This window comes from Oncorhynchus masou, chromosome 29 (assembly GCF_036934945.1).
Source record: "Oncorhynchus masou masou isolate Uvic2021 chromosome 29, UVic_Omas_1.1, whole genome shotgun sequence".
Taxonomy (NCBI): domain Eukaryota; kingdom Metazoa; phylum Chordata; class Actinopteri; order Salmoniformes; family Salmonidae; genus Oncorhynchus; species Oncorhynchus masou.
The window spans coordinates 91,285,551-91,310,691 of record NC_088240.1 but is presented as its reverse complement, the minus strand read 5'-3'; the positions used below and the strand labels follow the sequence as shown (position 1 = coordinate 91,310,691).

The 25,141-nt window shown below is 45.5% G+C and overlaps 1 protein-coding gene across 1 annotated transcript; it reads left to right on the top strand.

Annotated features, from left to right (window-relative positions):
• The first annotated feature begins 8,991 nt into the window (after nt 1-8,991).
• On the top strand, nt 8,992-20,633 carry klhl38b (kelch-like family member 38b). The gene is made up of 8 exons (XM_064947278.1): nt 8,992-9,080; nt 11,130-11,370; nt 12,317-12,466; nt 12,604-12,681; nt 12,996-13,118; nt 13,267-14,031; nt 15,069-15,174; nt 19,817-20,633. Exons 2-8 carry the CDS (start codon nt 11,131-11,133, stop codon nt 20,104-20,106), a joined length of 1,752 nt encoding a protein of 583 aa, XP_064803350.1. The 5' UTR covers nt 8,992-9,080; nt 11,130; the 3' UTR covers nt 20,107-20,633.
• The last annotated feature ends 4,508 nt before the right edge of the window (nt 20,634-25,141 follow it).

Here is a 25,141-nt window from a genome sequence, read left to right as displayed (position 1 = left end):
ATTCTAATCGATTTCATACTATCGTATGGTTTCAGAGTTATGGTCTCAGAGGGTAATATTCTAATCGTTCTAATCCTTTAATTCTATTAACAATCATTTTAAAAGGCTAATTGATCATTAGAAAACCCTTTTGCAATTATGTTAGCACAGCTGACAACTGTTGTTCTGCTTAAAGAAGCAATAAAACTGGCCTTCTTTAGACTAGTTGAGTATCTAGAGCTTCAGCATTTATGGGTTCAATTACAGACTCAAAATGTCCAGAAACAAAGACCTTTCTTCTGAAACTTGTCAGTCTATTCTTGTTATAAGAAATGAAGGCTATTCCATGCGAGAAATTGCCAAGGAACTGAATATCTCGTACAACGCTGTGCACTACTTCCTTCACAGAACAGCACAAACTGGCTCTAACCAGAAAAGAAAGAGGAGTGGGAGGCCCCGGTGCACAACTGAGCAAGAGGACAAGTACATTAGAGTGTCTAGTTTGTGAAACAGACGCCTCACAAGTCCTCAACTGGCAGCTTCATGAAATAGTACCCGCAAAAAAAACCACCAGTCTCACTTGTCAACAGTGAAGAGGCGACTCCCGGCCTTCTAGACAGAGTTGCAAAGAAAAAGCCACATCTCTGTCCAGTGTCTGTGTTCTTTCGCCCGTCTTTAATCTTTTATTTTTATTGGCCAGTCTGAGATATGGCTTTTTCTTCTTTGCAACTCTGCCTAGAAGGTCAGCATCCCAGAGTCTCCTCTTCACTGTTGACTAGTGAGACGGGTGTTTTCTTTGCAACTCTGCCTAGAAGGCCAGCATCCCCGAGTCTCCTCTTCACTGTTGACTAGTGAGACGGGTGTTTTCTTTGCAACTCTGCCTAGAAGGCCAGCATCCCGGAGTCTCCTCTTCACTGTTGACTAGTGAGACTGGTGTTTTCTTTGCAACTCTGCCTAGAAGGCCAGCATCCCCGGAGTCTCCTCTTCACTTGTTGACTAGTGAGACAGGTGTTTTCTTTGCAACTCTGCATAGAAGGCCAGCATCCCCGGAGTCTCCTCTTCACTGTTGACTAGTGAGACGGGTGTTTTCTTTGCAACTCTGCCTAGAAGGCCAGCATCCCCGAGTCTCCTCTTCACTGTTGACTAGTGAGACAGGTGTTTTCTTTGCAACTCTGCCTAGAAGGCCAGCATCCCCCGAGTCTCCTCTTCACTGTTGACTAGTGAGACTGGTGTTTTCTTTGCAACTCTGCCTAGAAGGCCAGCATCCCCGGAGTCTCCTCTTCACTGTTGCTTACAGAGGCTGGTTGATTTGAACAAGGAGTATTCACTGTGTCCAGAGTGCTACCAGGTCCTTCAAATATGGGTTGTGGGATGATAACATTATATAATACATAACGCCTGGATGAACTCCCCCCCCCGAAAAAAAACAGCGATGTGTAAAAATGAAAAAAAAAGTTGAACAAATTATAGCTTTCGAATCCCAAATCCAGAATTATAAATGATATCTTTCGAATCCAGCAGCTCAGATCTATAAGAGGACTTGACAAAAGGACATGCCTCTGCCCCATTAGAAATAGAACGACGATGGTATTTCCTATTCTGTCCCTTTCCTTCCATATTTACAATTACCAGTGTTAGTGTTACTTTAATAATCAGCCAGGAGGAACGTCTCTATAGCGGAGACAAACTCTCCGTCCTTGGGGATGCATCCTCCCTGTCCGTATAGACATGTAGTCTGTCTATGGCTCTAGGACCATCCCATACCCACGGTTAGCCTTTTCCCTCAATGACAGAGACGTCTCTATAGCGGAGACAAACTCTCCGTCCTTGGGGATGCATCCTCCCTGTCCGTATAGACGTGTAGTCTGTCTATGGCTCTAGGACCATCCCATACCCACAGTTAGCCTTTTCTCTCAATGACAGAGACGTCTCTATAGCGGAGACAAACTCTCCGGCCTTGGGGATGCATCCTCCCTGTCCGTATAGACGTGTAGTCTGTCTATGGCTCTAGGACCATCCCATAACCACAGTTAGCCTTTTCCCTCAATGACAGAGACGTCTCTATAGCGGAGACAAACTCTCTGTCCTTGGGGATGCATCCTCCCTGTCCGTATAGACGTGTAGTCTGTCTATGGCTCTAGGACCATCCCATACCCACGGTCAGCCTTTTCCCTCAATGACAGAGACGTCTCTATTACAGCAGCATATCATCTGCTTCCATATACGGTCATGGTTTAACACTATAGAGACTGTGTGCTGGGACACATCCACTGTCCCATGGGCTGGGTGATGGTGTAATACGTGAAGATGCTTTACTCTACCTCAACTTTTATCATGACGTCTCCTTATTCAATAATATAACTCTTATCATATCATCAGTCCCGTGACGTCTCCTTATTCAATAATATAACTCTTATCATAACATCAGTCTCCTTATTAAATAATATAACTCTTATCATAACATCAGTCTCCTTATTAAATAATATAACTCTTATCATAACATCAGTCTCCTTATTCAATAATATAACTCTTATCATAACATCAGTCTCCTTATTCAATAATATAACTCTTATCATAACATCAGTCTCCTTATTAAATAATATAACTATTATCATAACATCAGTCTCCTTATTCAATAATATAACTCTTATCATATCATCAGTCCCGTGACGTCTCCTTATTAGATGGTATTTCTGGCCAGAGGGTAGTGATGGTGTAATACGTGAAGATGCTGTACTCTACCTCAACTCTTATCATTCTGGCCAGAGGGTAGTGATGGTGTAATACGTGAAGATGCTGTACTCTACCTCAACTCTTATCATTCTGGCCAGAGGGTAGTGATGGTGTAATACGTGAAGATGCTGTACTCTACCTCAACTCTTATCATTCTGGCCAGAGGGTAGTGATAATAGACTGTAGAAGCAGACATTTTGACTTAAGGCTCTTCTTGGAAGATGAATCTTCTCCTGACGGTGAGACGGCGTTTAGCAAAGCAGAGGACAGACGCTTTGATCTGCTCACGTGTTGTTGTTTCTTATTTAAAAATAAGACACTTGTTCTAAGGTGTCTCCCAAATGGAACCCTTGTTCCCTCTAATTTCTCTACCAGAAGTAGGGCACTATTTAAAAAAAATATATATTTTATTTTCACTTTTATTTAACCAGGTGGGCTAGTTGAGAACAAGTTCTCATTTACAACTGCGACCGTGTGAACGGACAACAACACAGAGTTACACGTAGAGTAAACAATAAACAATAAACAAGTCCTATACTGTAAGGAGTAGTAAAAGCATAGCAGCGTGAACAGACAACAACACAGAGTTACACATGGAGTAAACAATAAACAATAAACAATAAACACGTCCTATACTGTAAGGAGTAGTAAAAGCATAGCAGTGTGAACAGACAACAACACAGAGTTACACATGGAGTAAACAATAAACAATAAACAATAAACACGTCCTATACTGTAAGGAGTAGTAAAAGCATAGCAGTGTGAACAGACAACAACACAGAGTTACACATGGAGTAAACAATAAACAATAAACAAGTCCTATACTGTAAAGAGTAGTAAAAGCATAGCAGTGTGAACAGACAACAACACAGAGTTACACGTGGAGTAAACAATAAACAATAAACAATAAACAAGTCCTATACTGTAAGGAGTAGTAAAAGGGGCAGTTCAGTGTGAAATCTCAGCTGTTTATTTAACAGGAACAGGAAATGAAGACATGTTGTGACAAGGTGTTAGTTATTCATTAGACAAGGAGGAAGGAGAAATCCTCTTGCCCCCCCCCCCCGACACGGCTGCTAGCAGGACATCACCACTAGATGGCGCTGGAGTATTTCACTGGATGAAAGTGAACCGGGATCAACACGTTAAATAACCAGGGGTCGTCTGACCTACGATATAAAACTTAGGATCAATGCCAACTGAATGTAGGATGATGAAACCTGTTTAAAAAGGTTTAGGTGAACCACATGCGTTTGCTGTGTGCATATATATATTCATATACATATATATAACAGTCATATGAGTATATATATATATATATATATATATATATATATATATATATATATATATATATATATATATATATATATATATATATATATATATACTGAACAAAACATAGAAGCGCAACATGATCCCATGATGTTTCATGAACTCAATTAAAACGTCCCAGAATTCCTCTATACGCACAACAAGCTTTTTTCTCCACCCAAAAAATGTTATTTATTCATTTATATTTATACATGTATGCACAGATTTGTTTACATCCCTGTCAGTGAGCATTTCTCCTTTGTCAAGCTAATCCATCAACCTGACAGGTGTGGCATATCAATAAGTTGATTAAACAGCATGATCATTACACAGGTGCACCTCGTGCTGAGGACAATAAAAGGCCACTCTATAAAAATATTGCAGATTTGTCACAAAACACAATGCCACAGATGCCTCAAGTTTTGAGGGAGTGTACAATTGGCATGCTGACTGCAGGAATGTCCACCAGAGAGCTGTTGCCAGGTAATTTTTATGTTAATTTCTCTACCATAAGCTGCCTCCAACATAATTTTAGAGAATTTGGCAGTGCGTCCAATCGGCCTCCCAACCACAGACCATGTGTAACCATGCCAACCCAGGACCTCCACATCCGGCTTCTTCACCTGCGGGATCGTCTGACCAGCCACCTGGACAGCTGGTGAAACTGTATTTCTGAGTATTTCTGTAATAAAGACCTTTTGTGGGGGGAAAAACAAATACTGATTGGCTGGGCCTGACTCCCAAGTGGGTGGGCCTATGCCCTCCAAGGCCCACCCATGGCTGTGCCCCTGCTCACACGTGTGAAATCCATCGATTCGGACCTAATGAATTTATTTCAATTGACTGATTTCCTAATATGAAAATCGTTGAAATTGTTGCATGTTTGGGTTATATATTTTTAGTTCAGTGTACATGACATTTACTTTCCACGCCCCACTCTGGACTGAACCTGACCTCGGTGTTATTCTGAACAGAACCCCCCCCCCCCCCCCTTCTGGACTGAACCTGACCTCGGTGTTATTCTGAACAGAACCCCCCCCCCTTCTGGACTGAACCCGACCTCGGTGTTATTCTGAACAGAACCCCCCCCCCCCCCTCTGGACTGAACCTGACCTCGGTGTTATTCTGAACAGAACCCCCCCCCCCCCCCCCACTCTGGACTGAACCTGACCTCGGTGTTATTCTGAACAGAACCCCCCCCCCCCCCCCCACTCTGGACTGAACCTGACCTCGGTGTTATTCTGAACAGAACCCCCCCTTCTGGACTGAACCCGACCTCGGTGTTATTCTGAACAGAACCCCCCCCCCCCCCTTCTGGACTGAACCTGACCTCGGTGTTATTCTGAACAGAACCCCCCCCTTCTGGACTGAACCTGACCTCGGTGTTATTCTGAACAGAACCCCCCTTCTGGACTGAACCCGACCTCGGTGTTATTCTGAACAGAACCCCCCCCCCTCTGGACTGAACCTGACCTCGGTGTTATTCTGAACAGAACCCCCCCCCCCCCCCCCCACTCTGGACTGAACCTGACCTCGGTGTTATTCTGAACAGAACCCCCCCCCCCCCCCCCCCCCCCCCACTCTGGACTGAACCTGACCTCGGTGTTATTCTGAACAGAACCCCCCCCCCTTCTGGACTGAACCCGACCTCGGTGTTATTCTGAACAGAACCCCCCCCCCCCCCCCCCTTCTGGACTGAACCTGACCTCGGTGTTATTCTGAACAGAACCCCCCCCTTCTGGACTGAACCTGACCTCGGTGTTATTCTGAACAGAACCCCCCCCTTCTGGACTGAACCTGACCTCGGTGTTATTCTGAACAGAACGCCCCCCCTTCTGGACTGAACCTGACCTCGGTGTTATTCTGAACAGAACCCCCCTTCTGGACTGAACCTGACCTCGGTGTTATTCTGAACAGAACCCCCCTTCTGGACTGAACCTGACCTCGGTGTTATTCTGAACAGAACCCCCCCCCCTTCTGGACTGAACCTGACCTCGGTGTTATTCTGAACAGAACCCCCCCCCCCCCTTCTGGACTGAACCTGACCTCGGTGTTATTCTGAACAGAACCCCCCCCTTCTGGACTGAACCTGACCTCGGTGTTATTCTGAACAGAACCCCCCTTCTGGACTGAACCTGACCTCGGTGTTATTCTGAACAGAACGCCCCCCTTCTGGACTGAACCTGACCTCGGTGTTATTCTGAACAGAACCCCCCCCCCCCCCTTCTGGACTGAACCTGACCTCGGTGTTATTCTGAACAGAACCCCCCTTCTGGACTGAACCTGACCTCGGTGTTATTCTGAACAGAACGCCCCCCCCCCTTCTGGACTGAACCTGACCTCGGTGTTATTCTGAACAGAACCCCCCCCCCTTCTGGACTGAACCTGACCTCAGTGTTATTCTGAACAGAACGCCCCCCCTTCTGGACTGAACCTGACCTCGGTGTTATTCTGAACAGAACCCCCCCCTTCTGGACTGAACCTGACCTCGGTGTTATTCTGAACAGAACCCCCCCTTCTGGACTGAACCTGACCTCGGTGTTATTCTGAACAGAACCCCCCCCTTCTGGACTGAACCTGACCTCGGTGTTATTCTGAACAGAACGCCCCCCCCCTTCTGGACTGAACCTGACCTCGGTGTTATTCTGAACAGAACCCCCCCCCCCTTCTGGACTGAACCTGACCTCGGTGTTATTCTGAACAGAACCCCCCCCCCCCTTCTGGACTGAACCTGACCTCGGTGTTATTCTGAACAGAACCCCCCCCCCCCCTTCTGGACTGAACCTGACCTCTGTGTTATTCTGAACAGAACCCCCCCCCCTTCTGGACTGAACCTGACCTCGGTGTTATTCTGAACAGAACCCCCCCTTCTGGACTGAACCTGACCTCGGTGTTATTCTGAACAGAACCCCCCCCTTCTGGACTGAACCTGACCGCGGTGTTATTCTGAACAGAACCCCCCCCTTCTGGACTGAACCTGACCTCGGTGTTATTCTGAACAGAACCCCCCCCTTCTGGACTGAACCTGACCTCGGTGTTATTCTGAACAGAACCCCCCCCCCTTCTGGACTGAACCTGACCTCGGTGTTATTCTGAACAGAACGCCCCCCCTTCTGGACTGAACCTGACCTCGGTGTTATTCTGAACAGAACCCCCCCCTTCTGGACTGAACCTGACCTCGGTGTTATTCTGAACAGAACCCCCCCCTTCTGGACTGAACCTGACCGCGGTGTTATTCTGAACAGAACCCCCCCCTTCTGGACTGAACCTGACCTCGGTGTTATTCTGAACAGAACCCCCCCCTTCTGGACTGAACCTGACCTCGGTGTTATTCTGAACAGGTAACCCCCCCCTTCTGGACTGAACCTGACCTCGGTGTTATTCTGAACAGAACGCCAGGCCTGTCAGTCACGGACCAGTTATAACAGTCTTATGAGTTGTTATAACAGCTTTAACAAACAGCTATTTTTCGGCGTTCATAGACAGGCCATTGCTAATCCATGTTGTTGTGACCCTGGTCTTACATTCAGCTGTCCCTGCCATTACCATCTCTCTGTCTGGGTTCAAAATGGCACCCTATTCCCTATGGGCCCTGGTCAAAAGTAGTGCACTATATAGGGAATAGGGTGCCATTACTATCTCTCTGTCTGCGTTCAAAATGGCACCCTATTCCCTATGGGCCCTTGTCAAAAGTAGTGCACTATATAGGGAATAGGGTGCCATTTGAGACATAGGCTGTGTCTCTGTGTGTTTACATGGTTGTCAAGGTAACACTACCCAGGTCCCTGTGTTGAGACCAGCCAGCACCTCGCAAACAGCCTCCTCTCCTTTAACTGTCCCAGTACCTGGCAAACAGTCTCCTCTCCTTTAACTGTCCCAGTACCTGGCCACAGACTCCTCTCCTGTACCTGTCCCAGTACCTGGCAAACAGCCTCCTCTCCTGTACCTGTCCCAGTACCTGGCAAACAGCCTCCTCTCCTCTAACTGTCCCAGTACCTGGCAAACAGCCTCCTCTCCTGTACCTGTCCCAGTACCTGGCAAACATCCTCCTCTCGTGTACCTGTCCCAGTACCTGGCAAACAGCCTCCTCTCCTCTAACTGTCCCAGTGCCTGGCAAACAGACTCCTCTCCTGTACCTGTCCCAGTACCTGGCCACAGCCTCCTCTCCTGTACCTGTCCCAGCACCTGGCAAACAGTCTCCTCTCCTCTAACTGTCCCAGTACCTGGCCACAGCCTCCTCTCCTGTACCTGTCCCAGCACCTGGCAAACAGTCTCCTCTCCTCTAACTGTCCCAGTACCTGGCAAACAGCCTCCTCTCCTGTACCTGTCCCAGCACCTGGCCACAGACTCCTGTCCTGTACCTGTCCCAGCACCTGGCAAACAGCCTCCTCTCCTGTACCTGTCCCAGCACCTGGCCACAGACTCCTGTCCTGTACCTGTCCCAGCACCTGGTAAACAGCCTCCTCTCCTGTACCTGTCCTAGCACCTGGCCACAGACTCCTCTCCTGTACCTGTCCCAGTATCTGGCCACAGCCTCCTCTCCTGTACCTGTCCCAGTACCTGGCCACAGACTCCTCTCCTGTGACTGTCCCAGATCATCTCTGTTTATCACGGATGTAAACATACAGGAGCATGGGTTGTGTAAGGCAGACAGGAGGAGGAAGAGAGAGAGAGAGAGAGAGAGAGAGAGAGAGAGAGAAAGAGAGAGAGAGAGAGAGAGAGAGGGAGAGAGAGACAGAGAGACAGAGAGACAGAGAGACAGAGAGAGAGAGAAGGGCAGTCACATGCGAGGCTGCTGGGGTGTTGCTAAAGAGTGGGGTCTATATTTAAACAGGAATGTACACAGAGCCAGAGACCTCATGGAAAGAGACCATAACAACAAACACAGAACAGTTTCTCTACAAACAGCCCCTCCTTCACTTATAGAGAACCACCAGTAGGAGAGAGAGAGGGGGGGGGGAGCGAGAGAGAGAGAGATGTCTGGGTGAATGTTGCTGATAGCAGAGCTGAGTGAAAGGACACCTACCTCAGACGCGTTAGAAGACTGAGACGAGGTAAGGGGGGAGGGGAGGTGTGTCGTACTGAGGTGTAGAGGTTGACCTGCTGAACGGAGCTGACTGTAACATGGATAATGATCTGCATCAGTTTGTTTTACCCATAAATCAGATGGAAAAAAAACAACCAGAGTTATTCTAACATTCTGTTGGCTGTGAATGGTGAATGATCCAGTGTTGTACTCTGACTAGCTGCTGATTGATTAATCAACCTGCTTTCAATGTCTTAGGTTTGGAGCAAACAATAACAAGTTGATATCAAATGTTATAATCTGACTAGCTGCTGATTAATTAATCAACCTGCGTTCAATGTCTTAGGTTAGGAGCAAACAATAACAAGTTGATATCAAACGTAGTAATCTGTGTTTGAATAATGTACTGTACTGTAACTATTATATCAAGCTAATGATTCTCATTTAAAACAGTTTATTCATTGATTTGCGGAGCGCTTGTTGACCTACATTCTGCTATAGGTCAGGTTGAGGTTATTACCATGGATACTTGGCATGTTTGCCCGTGTGTAAACAGTCATATCAAACGGATAGAAATATTATTGTCACGGGCTGTTGAAGGATGAGGACCAAGGTGCAGCGTGGCGAGCGTACATTTTCTTTATTTTAAGCAAAATGACGCCAAACAAAAACAATAAACACTACACATAGTGTTAGATAGTGCTCACAAACAAAGTGCTCTAAACAGACACATTAAAGGATCTCTAAGGTCAGGGCGTGACAGTACCCCCTCCCCCAAAGGTGCGGTCAGGGCGTGACAGTACCCCCTCCCCCAAAGGTGCGGTCAGGGTGTGACAGTACCCCCTCCCCCAAATGTGCGGTCAGGGCGTGACAGTACCCCCTCCCCCAAAGGTGCGATCAGGCCGTGACAGTACCCCCTCCCCCAAAAGTGCGGTCAGGGTGTGACAGTACCCCCTCCCCCAAAGGTGCGGTCAGGGTGTGACAGTACCCCCTCCCCCAAAGGTGCGGTCAGGGCGTGACAGTACCCCCTCCTCCAAAGGTGCGGTCTCCGGCCGCAAAACCTAAACCTATAGGGGAGGGTCTGGGTGGGCATCTGTCAGAGGCAGCTGTCTATCATTGTCTTTTGATTGGGAATCATACTTCGGGAGCCTGTTTTCCACCTAAGCTTTGGTCTCATTCCGACAACGGACACAACAATAGCGTTATTGTAATGGTTTTCTTCTGGGGAAAGAGAGGCGGACCAAAATGCAGCGTCGTTAGTTTTGTGCATCTTTAATAAAGATGAAAGTACAACAATCTACAAAACAAGAAATGTGAAAAAACCAAAACAGTCCTATCTGGTGCCACAAACACAAAGACAGGAACAATCACCCACAAAACCCAACACAAAACAGGCTACCTAAATATGGTTCCCAATCAGAGACAATAACTAACACCTGCCTCTGATTGAGAACCATATCAGGCCAAACATAGAATGCCCAACCAGCTCACGTCCTGACCAACACTAAAACAAGGAAAACACAAGAACGATGGTCAGAACGTGACAGTTATTGTCGGTGTGTCTTGATCCGTGAGACTAAATGGGGATGGTATCTGACTCCAGGGTCATCAGACCATCCTAACCAGGGGCTGATAACAGCTCTCGTGAATGTGTCGTGTCCCAATGCTGGTAGAGTCCAGGACGTGGTGCTAGACCCCAAGCTGGGTTATGACAGGACTACTACTATAATATGTGAATGTTGATCACGAGCCTCACGCTATCTGCATTGGGAGTTCATCGTGCAGAAAACAGCGTGCTACTGAAGATACGAATTCTAAATGCAATTTGAGGTATTTATGATCGTGTTGGAGTCGGAGGTGGGAAACCCCTAAGCCTTGGATCCTGCAGGAAATAGGTGTGTGATGGAGAAAACATTCAAATATTAGCGAAAAATTGTCTACCGAGGATTTCTAATCATTCATGTCACTGACTTGACCAAGCTATACACACTCACCTCTACAGAGAAAAATCAACCAAAAAAAAACCCCAAATTGAATCCATTTCCTCCCAAATCAAAACATGTCCTTTCTTTTCCAGAATGGACCAATCAAAGCCACACGTAGACGTGTTCCACTACAGGAACGAGGAACAGTCCTCCTACCTCCTACTGCAGCTGAACCATCTGAGACAGGGAAGGATCCTTACCGACGTGCTCCTCTGTTCAGATAACACACAGATCCCCTGCCACCGTAACGTCCTGGCCTCCAGCAGTCCTTACTTCACGGCCATGTTCTGTCACCACTTCAGAGAGACCAACCAGGAGAAGGTGGATCTGAAGGTCGGCTTGTTTCACTTTTTTGTTTGTATTTCTGCCTTTTTTTTTTTAAATAAGCAAAATGTTTTTGTTTTTTTTGTTGTAAAACTAGACTAGTGTCCTGCCTCACTCTACTGAAACAGGAGAAGGCTTTTATGTAAAGTCCTGTGTGGTTTCTGCCTGTCAACGAAAGGCGCTGTACAAATCAAATATAATCTTTCAAATTATTATTGTTATTGTTATTAATATTGTTATTGTTATTATTATTGTTATTAGTATTGTATTATTATTGTTATTATTATTATTGTTATTAATATTGTTATTATTATTATTATTGTTATTAGTATTGTATTATTATTAGTGTTATTATTATTATTATTATATATTCATTATTATTATTATTATTATTATTGTTATTAATATTGTATTATTATTAGTGTTAGTAGTATTATTATTGTTATTATTATTATTATTATTATTGTTATTATTATTATTATTGTTATTATCAGTATTATTATTATTATTGTTATTGTTGTTGTTATTATTAATATTGTTATTATTGTCATTATTATTGTTGTTGTTGTTATTAATATTGTTATTATTGTTGTTATTATTATTATTATTATTATTATTGTTATTATCAGTATTATTATTATTATTGTTATTGTTATTATTGTTATTGTTATTCATATTATTATCATTATTATTATTGTTATTATTATTATTATTGTTATTATTATTATTGTTATTATTATTATTGTTATTGTTATTATTGTTATTGTTATTCATATTGTTATTATTATTATTATTATTATTGTTGTTGTTATTATTGTCATTATTATTATTATTATTGTTGTTGTTATTATTAATATTGTTATTATTGTCATTATTATTGTTGTTGTTGTTATTAATATTGTTATTATTGTTGTTATTATTATTATTGATGTTGTTGTTGTTATTATTGTTGAAGGGGATCACCTCCAGCATCCTGAGTGACATCGTCGACTACGTCTACACAGGGGTGATCACCATCACCATGGAGATAGTACTGCCCCTTATGCAGGCTTCCTCCATGCTCCAGTACACCAGGCTGTTCGAGGCCTGCTCCTCTTTCCTGCAGGTGACCACAGATGAATTAGCTTCCTGGCGCTAAACTCTGGCACTTTCACATTGATGTTGAAACTTGAATAGGATTAATAATGTGTGTTTTGTCCCTGGGGGAAATACATTTACATTTTTACATGTCGTATATTTCAGGAGCAGCTGAGCCCAGACAACTGCCTCAGCATGATTCGGCTGTCTGATATATTGCACTGCAACAGCCTGAAGGAGAAGGTCAGTAGAATTTATTTAGTTTTAAGTATGTATTGTTGGTTCACTTGGCAGCCTAGGGACCCTGGTTTAGTTGGTTCACTTGGCAGCCTAGGGGCCCTGGTGTAGTTAGTTCACTTGGCAGCCTAGGGACCCTGGTGTAGGGTGTAATTAGTTCACTTGGCAGCCTATGGGCCCTGGTGTAGATAGTTCACTTGGCAGCCTAGGAGCCCTGGTTAAAAGTAGTGTACTAAAAGGAATTAGGGAAAAGGGTACTATTTCGGACTCAGCCCATGTGTATCGTCAATAGCATTCATTCATTCATTGATTGATTCCAGGCCAGGGAGATGGCAGTACAGAGCTTCTCTGACGTCTCTACCTCTGAGGACCTGTGTGAGCTCTCCTTACCTGAGCTGATGGGTTACTTGGAGGATGACTGGCTCTGTGCTGAGGAGGAGCAGGTAAGGTAATACTAAAAATAAACACCCCAATTCAACAACAACGGCCACTAAAAGCAACAGCGCATCATCAACAAAGTTAAAACTATCAATGGATGTTTAAGAACTAAGCGTTGAAATTAAAACAGCTTTTTTATTTAAAAAAAACCAGGTGTTCGAGACGTTACTGGCGTGGATCCACCACGACCCGTTCTCCCGGCGCGGCGCCATCTCCGACCTCTTCAGGAAGGTGCGCCTGCGCTACATCCACCCCACCTACCTGTTCCAGTTCATCGCCAGCGACCCCCTCGTCCAGTCCTCCACCCTGTGCACCGAGGTCATCGAGTCCGTCCGACGCCTCATGTTCTCCATCACTACTAAGTGTGGGTCGGACCTCAAGCCCCTGTGGGTGACCCCGCGGCGCTTCACCTGCCGGGAGACCCTGGTTCTCGTTGGCGGCCGCAAGAACAACGAACAGACGTCCCGCGAAGCACTCCTGTTCGACGAGAGGACTCAGCGCTGGCAGTGGCTGGCCAAGCTGCCCTTGCGACTCTATAAGGCCTCCTACGTCTGTATCCACAGTATCCTGTATGTCCTGGGAGGCCTCACCATGAACACCAAGCACAGAGTGGTTAGCACCACTGTCTATACGTTGTCTCTGAAGACCAACCAGTGGAGGACGACTGAGCCCATGATCCAGCCTCGCTTCGCCCACCAGTCTGTCTCCTACCTGCACTTTATCTTCGTCCTGGGGGGCCTGGGGCCGGAGAAGCAGGTGTGCGACACGGTGGAAAGGTACAATAGTATGTTCAACCAATGGGAGGCTATGGTTCCCATGCCGACGGCTGTGCTACACCCGGCGGTTGCCGCTAACGATCAAAGAATCTACATGTTCGGGGGAGAAGATGCGATGCAGAACCCTGTCAGGATGATACAGGTAGGCAGAACATCCTTCTGTTGAGGTTGCTGTTGTGTGGTGAACTTGAAGTCCTGAAGTCTCGGGGTGTTGAATTACTGAAGATTTGAAGTCCCGGGGTGTTGAATTACTGAAGATTTGAAGTCGCGGGGTGTTTAATTACTGAAGATTTGAAGTCTCGGGGTGTTGAATTACTGAAGATTTGAAGTCTCGGGGTGTTTAATTACTGAAGATTTGAAGTCTCGGGGTGTTTAATTACTGAAGATTTGAAGTCTCGGGTGTTTAATTACTGAAGATTTGAAGTCTCGGGGTGTTGAATTACTGAAGTCCTGAAGTCTCGGGGTGTTGAATTACTGAAGATTTGAAGTCTCGGGGTGTTGAATTACTGAAGATTTGAAGTCTCGGGGTGTTGAATTACTGAAGATTTGAAGTCTCGGGGTGTTGAATTACTGAAGATTTGAAGTCTCTGGTGTTTAATTACTGAAGATTTGAAGTCTCGGGGTGTTTAATTACTGAAGATTTGAAGTCTCGGGGTGTTTAATTACTGAAGATTTGAAGTCTCGGGTGTTTAATTACTGAACATTTGAAGTCTCGGGGTGTTGAATTACTGAAGATTTGAAGTCGCTGGGTGTTTAATTACTGAAGATTTGAAGTCTCGGGGTGTTTAATTACTGAAGTCTTGAAGTCTCGGGTGTTGAATTACTTAAGATTTGAAGTCTTTGGGTGTTGAATTACTGAAGATTTGAAGTCTCGGGGTGTTTAATTACTGAAGATTTGAAGTCTCGGGGTGTTGAATTACAGAAGATTTGAAGTCTCGGGGTGTTTAATTACTGAAGATTTGAAGTCTCGGGGTGTTGAATTACTGAAGATTTGAAGTCTCGGGGTGTTTAATTACTGAAGATTTGAAGTCTCGGGGTGTTGAATTACAGAAGATTTGAAGTCTCGGGGTGTTTCATTACTGAAAATTTGGAGTTTGCTGTTAATTCTTGAAACTTTTTTGGGGGGAACAAATCTGCACAGAAACACTAAACTCTTCTAAACCAATCCTCTTTCTCCAGGTGTATCACATTGGCAGGAATATGTGGTCTATGATGGAGACCAGGACAGTGAAGAACGTTTCTGCACCAGCAGCTGTCATCGATGACAAGATCTACATTATCGGAGGTAGGTGAAGACTGGGTCTGTCGATGACAAGGTCTACATTATCGGAGGTAGCTGAAGACTGGGGCTGTCGATGACAAGATCTACATTATCGGAGGTAGGTGAAGACTGGGTCTGTCGATGACAAGATCTACATTATCGGAGGTAGGTGAAGACTGGGTCTGTCGATGACAAGATCTACATTATCGGAGGTAGCTGAAGACTGGGGCTGTCGATGACAAGATCTACATTATCGGAGGTAGGTGAAGACTGGGTCTGTCGATGACAAGATCTACATTGTCGGAGGTAGGTGAAGACTGGGTCTGTCGATGACAAGATCTACATTATCGGAGGTAGGTGAAGACTGGGTCTGTCGATGACAAGATCTACATTATCGGAGGTAGGTGAAGACTGGGTCTGTCGATGACAAGATCTACATTATCGGAGGTAGGTGAAGACTGGGTCTGTCGATGACAAGATCTACATTATCGGAGGTAGGTGAAGACTGGGTCTGTCGATGACAAGATCTACATTATCGGAGGTAGGTGAAGACTGGGTCTGTCGATGACAAGATCTACATTATCGGAGGTAGGTGAAGACTGGGTCTGTCGATGACAAGATCTACATTATCGGAGGTAGGTGAAGACTGGGTCTGTCGATGACAAGATCTACATTATCGGAGGTAGCTGAAGACTGGGTCTGTCGATGACAAGATCTACATTATCGGAGGTAGGTGAAGACTGGGTCTGTCGATGACAAGATCTACATTATCGGAGGTAGGTGAAGACTGGGTCTGTCGATGACAAGATCTACATTATCGGAGGTAGGTGAAGACTGGGTCTGTCGATGACAAGATCTACATTATCGGAGGTAGGTGAAGACTGGATCTGTCGATGACAAGATCTACATTATCGGAGGTAGGTGAAGACTGGATCTGTCGATGACAAGGTCTACATTGTCGGAGGTAGGTGAAGACTGGGTCTGTCGATGACAAGATCTACATTGTCGGAGGTAGGTGAAGACTGGGTCTGTCGATGACAAGATCTACATTATCGGAGGTAGGTGAAGACTGGGTCTGTCGATGACAAGATCTACATTATCGGAGGTAGCTGAAGACTGGGGCTGTCGATGACAAGATCTACATTATCGGAGGTAGGTGAAGACTGGGTCTGTCGATGACAAGATCTACATTGTCGGAGATAGGTGAAGACTGGGTCTGTCGATGACAAGATCTACATTATCGGAGGTAGCTGAAGACTGGGGCTGTCGATGACAAGATCTACATTATCGGAGGTAGGTGAAGACTGGGTCTGTCGATGACAAGATCTACATTGTCGGAGGTAGGTGAAGACTGGGTCTGTCGATGACAAGATCTACATTATCGGAGGTAGGTGAAGACTGGGTCTGTCGATGACAAGATCTACATTATCGGAGGTAGGTGAAGACTGGGTCTGTCGATGACAAGATCTACATTATCGGAGGTAGGTGAAGACTGGGTCTGTCGATGACAAGATCTACATTATCGGAGGTAGGTGAAGACTGGGTCTGTCGATGACAAGATCTACATTATCGGAGGTAGGTGAAGACTGGGTCTGTCGATGACAAGATCTACATTATCGGAGGTAGGTGAAGACTGGGTCTGTCGATGACAAGATCTACATTATCGGAGGTAGGTGAAGACTGGGTCTGTCGATGACAAGATCTACATTATCGGAGGTAGCTGAAGACTGGGTCTGTCGATGACAAGATCTACATTATCGGAGGTAGGTGAAGACTGGGTCTGTCGATGACAAGATCTACATTATCGGAGGTAGGTGAAGACTGGGTCTGTCGATGACAAGATCTACATTATCGGAGGTAGGTGAAGACTGGGTCTGTCGATGACAAGATCTACATTATCGGAGGTAGGTGAAGACTGGATCTGTCGATGACAAGATCTACATTATCGGAGGTAGGTGAAGACTGGATCTGTCGATGACAAGGTCTACATTGTCGGAGGTAGGTGAAGACTGGGTCTGTCGATGACAAGATCTACATTGTCGGAGGTAGGTGAAGACTGGGTCTGTCGATGACAAGATCTACATTATCGGAGGTAGGTGAAGACTGGGTCTGTCGATGACAAGATCTACATTATCGGAGGTAGCTGAAGACTGGGGCTGTCGATGACAAGATCTACATTATCGGAGGTAGGTGAAGACTGGGTCTGTCGATGACAAGATCTACATTGTCGGAGATAGGTGAAGACTGGGTCTGTCGATGACAAGATCTACATTATCGGAGGTAGGTGAAGACTGGGTCTGTCGATGACAAGATCTACATTATCGGAGGTAGGTGAAGACTGGGTCTGTCGATGACAAGATCTACATTATCGGAGGTAGGTGAAGACTGGGTCTGTCGATGACAAGACCTACATTATCGGAGGTAGGTGAAGACTGGGTCTGTCGATGACAAGATCTACATTATCGGAGGTAGGTGAAGACTGGGTCTGTCGATGACAAGATCTACATTATCGGAGGTAGGTGAAGACTGGGTCTGTCGATGACAAGATCTACATTATCGGAGGTAGGTGAAGACTGGGTCTGTCGATGACAAGATCTACATTATCGGAGGTAGCTGAAGACTGGATCTGTCGATGACAAGATCTACATTATCGGAGGTAGGTGAAGACTGGGTCTGTCGATGACAAGATCTACATTATCGGAGGTAGCTGAAGACTGGGTCTGTCGATGACAAGACCTACATTATCGGAGGTAGGTGAAGACTGGGTCTGTCGATGACAAGATCTACATTATCGGAGGTAGGTGAAGACTGGGTCTGTCGATGACAAGATCTACATTATCGGAGGTAGGTAAAGACTGGGTCTGTCGATGACAAGATCTACATTATCGGAGGTAGGTGAAGACTGGGTCTGTCGATGACAAGATCTACATTATCGGAGGTAGGTGAAGACTGGGTCTGTCGATGACAAGACCTACATTATCGGAGGTAGGTGAAGACTGGGTCTGTCGATGACAAGATCTACATTATCGGAGGTAGGTGAAGACTGGGTCTGTCGATGACAAGATCTACATTATCGGAGGTAGGTGAAGACTGGGTCTGTCGATGACAAGATCTACATTATCGGAGGTAGGTGAAGACTGGGTCTGTCGATGACAAGATCTACATTATCGGAGGTAGGTGAAGACTGGGGCTGTCGATGACAAGATCTACATTATCGGAGGTAGGTGAAGACTGGGTCTGTCGATGACAAGATCTACATTATCGGAGGTAGGTGAAGACTGGGGCTGTCGATGACAAGATCTACATTATCGGAGGTAGGTGAAGACTGGATCTGTCGATGACAAGATCTACATTATCGGAGGTAGGTGAAGACTGGGTCTGTCGATGACAAGATCTACATTATCGGAGGTAGGTGAAGACTGGGTCTGTCGATGACAAGATCTACATTATCGGAGATAGGTGAAGACTGGGTCTGTCGATGACAAGATCTACATTATCGGAGGTAGGTGAAGACTGGGTCTGTCGATGACAAGACCTACATTATCGGAGGTAGGTGAAGACTGGGTCTGTCGATGACAAGACCTACATTATCGGAGGTAGGTGAAGACTGGGTCTGTCGATGACAAGATCTACATTATCGGAGGTAGGTGAAGACTGGGTCTGTCGATGACAAGATCTACATTATCGGAGGTAGGTGAAGACTGGGTCTGTCGATGACAAGATCTACATTATCGGAGGTAGGTGAAGACTGGGTCTGTCGATGACAAGATCTACATTATCGGAGGTAGGTGAAGACTGGGTCTGTCGATGACAAGATCTACATTATCGGAGGTAGGTGAAGACTGGGTCTGTCGATGACAAGATCTACATTATCGGAGGTAGGTGAAGACTGGGTCTGTCGATGACAAGATCTACATTATCGGAGGTAGGTGAAGACTGGGTCTGTCGATGACAAGATCTACATTATCGGAGGTAGGTGAAGACTGGGTCTGTCGATGACAAGATCTACATTATCGGAGGTAGGTGAAGACTGGGTCTGTCGATGACAAGATCTACATTATCGGAGGTAGGTGAAGACTGGGTCTGTCGATGACAAGATCTACATTATCGGAGGTAGGTGAAGACTGGGGCTGTCGATGACAAGATCTACATTATCGGAGGTAGCTGAAGACTGGGTCTGTCGATGACAAGACCTACATTATCGGAGGTAGGTGAAGACTGGGTCTGTCGATGACAAGATCTACATTATCGGAGGTAGGTGAAGACTGGGTCTGTCGATGACAAGATCTACATTATCGGAGGTAGGTGAAGACTGGGTCTGTCGATGACAAGACCTACATTATCGGAGGTAGGTGAAGACTGGGTCTGTCGATGACAAGATCTACATTATCGGAGGTAGGTGAAGACTGGGTCTGTCGATGACAAGATCTACATTATCGGAGGTAGGTGAAGACTGGGTCTGTTGCTTTATTCAGGGGGGAAAAAAGGACAATCTAACATTTCAATTAAATACAACTTTATTTGGTCTACTTAGGACTTTGAGATCTTCGACATCTCCTCTGTCTTTGTCAAGACAACTTCATTAGCAACTCCTTCCCCTAACTGTCCCCTAACTGTCACCCTAACTGTTCCCTAACTGTCCCCCCTAATGTCCTTTTTTTTACAGGCTACACCAGAAGAATGATCGCGTACGACACCAAAGCCAACCGCTTTACGAAGTGTGAGAACCTGAAGCAGAGGAGGATGCATCACGCCGTCACGGTGCTCGACGACAAACTGTACGCGACCGGAGGACGCTTCATCAACGGACATGACGTCATAGAGGACTCCGACAGCTTCGAGTGCTACGACCCGAAGACTGACGCGTGGACGACGAAGGGGACGTTGCCGTACAGGCTGTTTGACCACGGTTCTCTGTCCCTGGTGTGTGTCTCCAACAAATCCAAGCCTCCCTGAGTGTGTGTTGTGGATGTGTGTGTTCCCTTCAGATGATACTCTGTCCGACCAAGCAAAAAGACATGAACTGCTCATAGCGTGGAACTGAGAAAAATACCTTGAATTTATCTTGGTGTCACAGTATCTTCATACAGTTACTGGCTAACATGATCCCCCCATTTTCTCCTGAACACAATACACCCGAGGCAGGATACTTGTCCACATGATTAAGCATGTATTTAATGTAGCAAAAAAATTGACATGAACTCATTTTGGACCAAATGAGCAGTTATTGCCTTTTTGCAATGGCAGGGCAATACTGTCTATGCATATGTTGCTGCTCGGATGTGACGCTGACCGACACAGATGTTGCAAAGAACATCTCTGATGTCATTTCCTGTCCCACACATTCCCTCCATGGGTGACACTTGTTCCAGCAGCGAATCTTAAATCAAATGAGATATTTTTTTGAGATTTGACTTGTCGTGTGGAACTGAAGCCCGAGGCAGTTACTTGTTGTGTGGAATTGAAGACCTGGGCAGTTACTTGTTGTGTGGAACTGAAGCCCGAGGCAGTTACTTGTTGTGTGGAACTGAAGCCCTGGGCAGTTACTTGTTGTGTGGAACTGAATCCCTGGGCAGTTACTTGTTGTGTGGAACTGAAGCCCGAGGCAGTTACTTGTCGTGTGGAACTGAAGCCCTGGGCAGTTACTTGTTGTGTGGAACTGAAGCCCTGGGCAGTTACTTGTTGTGTGGAACTGAAGCCCTGGGCAGTTACTTGTTGTGTGGAACTGAAGCCCTGGGCAGTTACTTGTCGTGTGGAACTGAAGCCCTGGGCAGTTACTTGTTGTGTGGAACTGAAGCCCTGGGCAGTTACTTGTTGTGTGGAACTGAAGCCCTGGGCAGTTACTTGTTGTGTGGAACTGAAGCCCTGGGCAGTTACTTGTTGTGTGGAACTGAAGCCCTGGGCAGTTACTTGTTGTGTGGAACTGAAGCCCTGGGCAGTTACTTGTTGTGTGGAACTGAAGCCCTGGGCAGTTACTTGTTGTGTGGAACTGAAGCCCTGGGCAGTTACTTGTTGTGTGGAACTGAAGCCCTGGGCAGTTAATTGTTGTGTGGAACTGAAGCCCTGGGCAGTTACTTGTTGTGTGGAACTGAAGCCCTGGGCAGTTACTTGTCGTGTGGAACTGAAGCCCTGGGCAGTTACTTGTTGTGTGGAACTGAAGCCCTGGGCAGTTACTTGTTGTGTGGAACTGAAGCCCTGGGCAGTTACTTGTTGTGTGGAACTGAAGCCCTGGGCAGTTAATTGTTGTGTGGAACTGAAGCCCTGGGCAGTTACTTGTTGTGTGGAACTGAAGCCCTGGGCAGTTACTTGTTGTGTGGAACTGAAGCCCTGGGCAGTTACTTGTTGTGTGGAACTGAAGCCCTGGGCAGTTAATTGTTGTGTGGAACTGAAGCCCTGGGCAGTTACTTGTTGTGTGGAACGGAAGCCCTGGGCAGTTACTTGTTGTGTGGAACTGAAGCCCTGGGCAGTTACTTGTCGTGTGGAACTGAAGCCCTGGGCAGTTACTTGTTGTGTGGAACTGAAGCCCTGGGCAGTTACTTGTTGTGTGGAACTGAAGCCCTGGGCAGTTACTTGTTGTGTGGAACTGAAGCCCTGGGCAGTTACTTGTTGTGTGGAACTGAAGCCCTGGGCAGTTACTTGTTGTGTGGAACTGAAGCCCTGGGCAGTTACTTGTTGTGTGGAACTGAAGCCCTGGGCAGTTACTTGTTGTGTGGAACTGAAGCCCTGGGCAGTTAATTGTTGTGTGGAACTGAAGCCCTGGGCAGTTACTTGTTGTGTGGAACTGAAGCCCTGGGCAGTTACTTGTTGTGTGGAACTGAAGCCCTGGGCAGTTACTTGTTGTGTGGAACTGAAGCCCTGGGCAGTTACTTGTTGTGTGGAACTGAAGCCCTGGGCAGTTAATTGTTGTGTGGAACTGAAGCCCTGGGCAGTTACTTGTTGTGTGGAACTGAAGCCCTGGGCAGTTACTTGTTGTGTGGAACTGAAGCCCTGGGCAGTTACTTGTCGTGTGGAACTGAAGCCCTGGGCAGTTACTTGTTGTGTGGAACTGAAGCCCTGGGCAGTTAATTGTTGTGTGGAACTGAAGCCCTGGGCAGTTACTTGTCGTGTGGAACTGAAGCCCTGGACAGTTACTTGTCGTGTGGAACTGAAGCCCTGGGCAGTTACTTGTCGTGTGGAACTGAAGCCCTGGGCAGTTACTTGTTGTGTGGAACTGAAGCCCTGGGCAGTTACTTGTTGTGTGGAACTGAAGCCCGAGGCAGTTACTTGTTGTGTGGAACTGAAGCCCTGGGCAGTTACTTGTTGTGTGGAACTGAAGCCCTGGGCAGTTACTTGTTGTGTGGAACGGAGGCCCTGGGCAGTTACTTGTTGTGTGGAACTGAAGGCTATAGGTGTATACAGTACTGTAGACTACATGAAGACGACACGACATGATGACCAACTGTTTAGTCACCAGTCCAAACACACGTTACCAACAGACCGGATGACATTACTACCCACTGGGCAAAAACTGGTTGCAACAGGGTTGTTTCTACGTCATTTCAACCCAAAAGAAATTCAATCTTGATGACGTTGAATCAACGTGGAAAACCGGTTCTGTTTTCACGCAACTTTTTTAGCATAAATCCAACGATATGGTGAAATGTTTTGTTGATTTCACGTTGAATTCACGTTAGTTAACATCTGAAACCAAATCAAAACTCGACGTTTGAAGTGATGTCTGTTCCCAGTGGGTCCAGAGTTTTCTCTGGGTACATCTTTGAGGAAAAAACTCCAGTCACTACTCATCACTGCACAATACCAGACCCTACGGTAGGCCAAACATGATGTGAGACAGTCGTCTCTGGTAACAGACTGTAGCTAGCCAGCGCACGCAAGATTTGGTTCTGGGTTCCGAGATGAATGAGACAGCAAGGACGTTCCCTGTATTATACTGAGCATCATCACAAACCCAGGGTAGTGTGCCAACATGATTCAGTGACTGTTGTTTGAGAACACTGTATACTGAGCGTACAAAACATTAGGAACACTTTATACTGAGCATACAAGACATTAGGAACACTTTATACTGAGTGTACAAAACATTAGGACCACTTTATACTGAGCATACAAAACATTAGGAACACTTTATACTGAGTGTACAAAACATTAGGACCACTTTATACTGAGCATACAAAACATTAGGAACACTTTATACTGAGTGTACAAAACATTAGGACCACTTTATACTAGACATACAAAACATTAGGAACACTTTATACTGAGTGTACAAAACATTAGGACCACTTTATACTAGACATACAAAACATTAGGACCACTTTATACTGAGCATACAAAACATTAGGAACACTTTATACTGAGCATACAAAACATTAGGACCACTTTATACTGAGCATACAAAACATTAGGAACACTTTATACTGAGTGTACAAAACATTAGGACCACTTTATACTAGACATACAAAACATTAGGACCACTTTATACTGAGCATACAAAACATTAGGAACACTTTATACTGAGTGTGCAAAACATTAGGAACACTTTATACTGAACGTTTAAAACATTAGGAACACTTTATACTGAGCGTTCAAAACATTAGGAACACTATAATGAGCGTACAAAACATTAAGAATTTCGTCAGAACATGGACTCTACAAGGTGTAGAAAGCATTCCACAGAGATGCTGGCCCATGTTGACTCCAATGCTTCCTTCAGTTGTGTCAAGTTGTCTAGATGTCCTTTGGGTGGTGGACCATTCTTGATACACACGAGAAACTGTTGAGCGTGAAAAACCCAGCAGCTTTGCAGTTCTTGACACAAACTGGTGCGTCTGGCATCTACTACCAAACCTCGCTCTTAAATCTTCTGTCTTGCCCATTCACCCTCTGAATGGCACACAGACACAATCCATGTCTCAATTGTCTCAAGGCTTAAATCTTTCTTAACCCCGTCTCCTCCCCTTCATCTACACTGATTGAAGTGGATTTAACAACTGGCATCAGTAAGGGATCATATCTTTCACCTGGATTCACCTGGTCAGTCTAAGTCACGGAAAGAGCAGGTGTTCTTAATGTTTTGTCCGCTCAGTGTATATTCATAAATAGCGTTGATGATGTCAGAAGGTGAATTCACCAATTTGTAAGTCGCTCTGGATAAGAGCGTCTGCTAAATGACTTAAATGTAATGTAAATGTAGCGTTCCCCTGAGGCGACGTGGATGGAACTAGTCATATGTCAGTGAGAGTTTATAACCAAGTGAACGGACATAAGATTTAACAATACCTTATGCACATTGTAAGAAGGCCGGCGTAGTCACATTTGAAGAGTCAGAGGGCTCAGTCTGTTTTATGTGTTTCTTCTAACTGTGTGAGGTGACACTGTACAAATGGTTTATGCAAAGGATCTATGCAAATCGCCTTTATTTGGAGTGATTTTAATATTCGTGTTTGTTTTTGTAATGTTGTTTATTAATAAAAAATAATGAAATGTTATCACAAAGACTGTGACAGTCAATTTCATAAAAAATTATTCGGGAACTCTCTATAAAGAGCCGCTCTATAAAGAGGTCTCAGTCCCTCTGTGAGGTTTCAGTCCCACTGTGAAGTCTCAGTCCCACTGTGAGGTCTCAGTCCCACTGTGAGGTTTCAGTCCCACTGTGAGGTCTCAGTCCCACTGTGAGGTTTCAGTCCCACTGTGAGGTTTCAGTCCCACTGTGAGGTCTCAGTCCCACTGTGAGGTTTCAGTCCCACTGTGAGGTCTCAGTCCCACTGTGAGGTTTGTCGTGGAAATTTCCTCTATTTACCAAATCATGAGAGCAAACCACACACAAGTCAGAGTTAGTTATCAAAGTCCATCTTTAATTATATGAGCTCCATCACAAACCCTGTGACTCTCAGACCAATTCAGTGTCTATCAATGAATTCTCTGAGAGTCCCTTCTACATTTCAACTGAGAACCTTTATAGCAAAGACACACACAGGATAAGACAGCATCG

Coding starts and splice junctions, on each gene's coding strand:
- klhl38b (XM_064947278.1), top strand. CDS start 11,131: ATGGACCAATCAAAGCCACACGTAGACGTGTTCCACTACAGGAACGAG. Junction 11,371..12,316: donor AGGAGAAGGTGGATCTGAAG/GTCGGCTTGTTT, acceptor TTATTGTTGAAG/GGGATCACCTCCAGCATCCT. Junction 15,175..19,816: donor CAAGATCTACATTATCGGAG/GTAGGTGAAGAC, acceptor TTTTTTTTACAG/GCTACACCAGAAGAATGATC.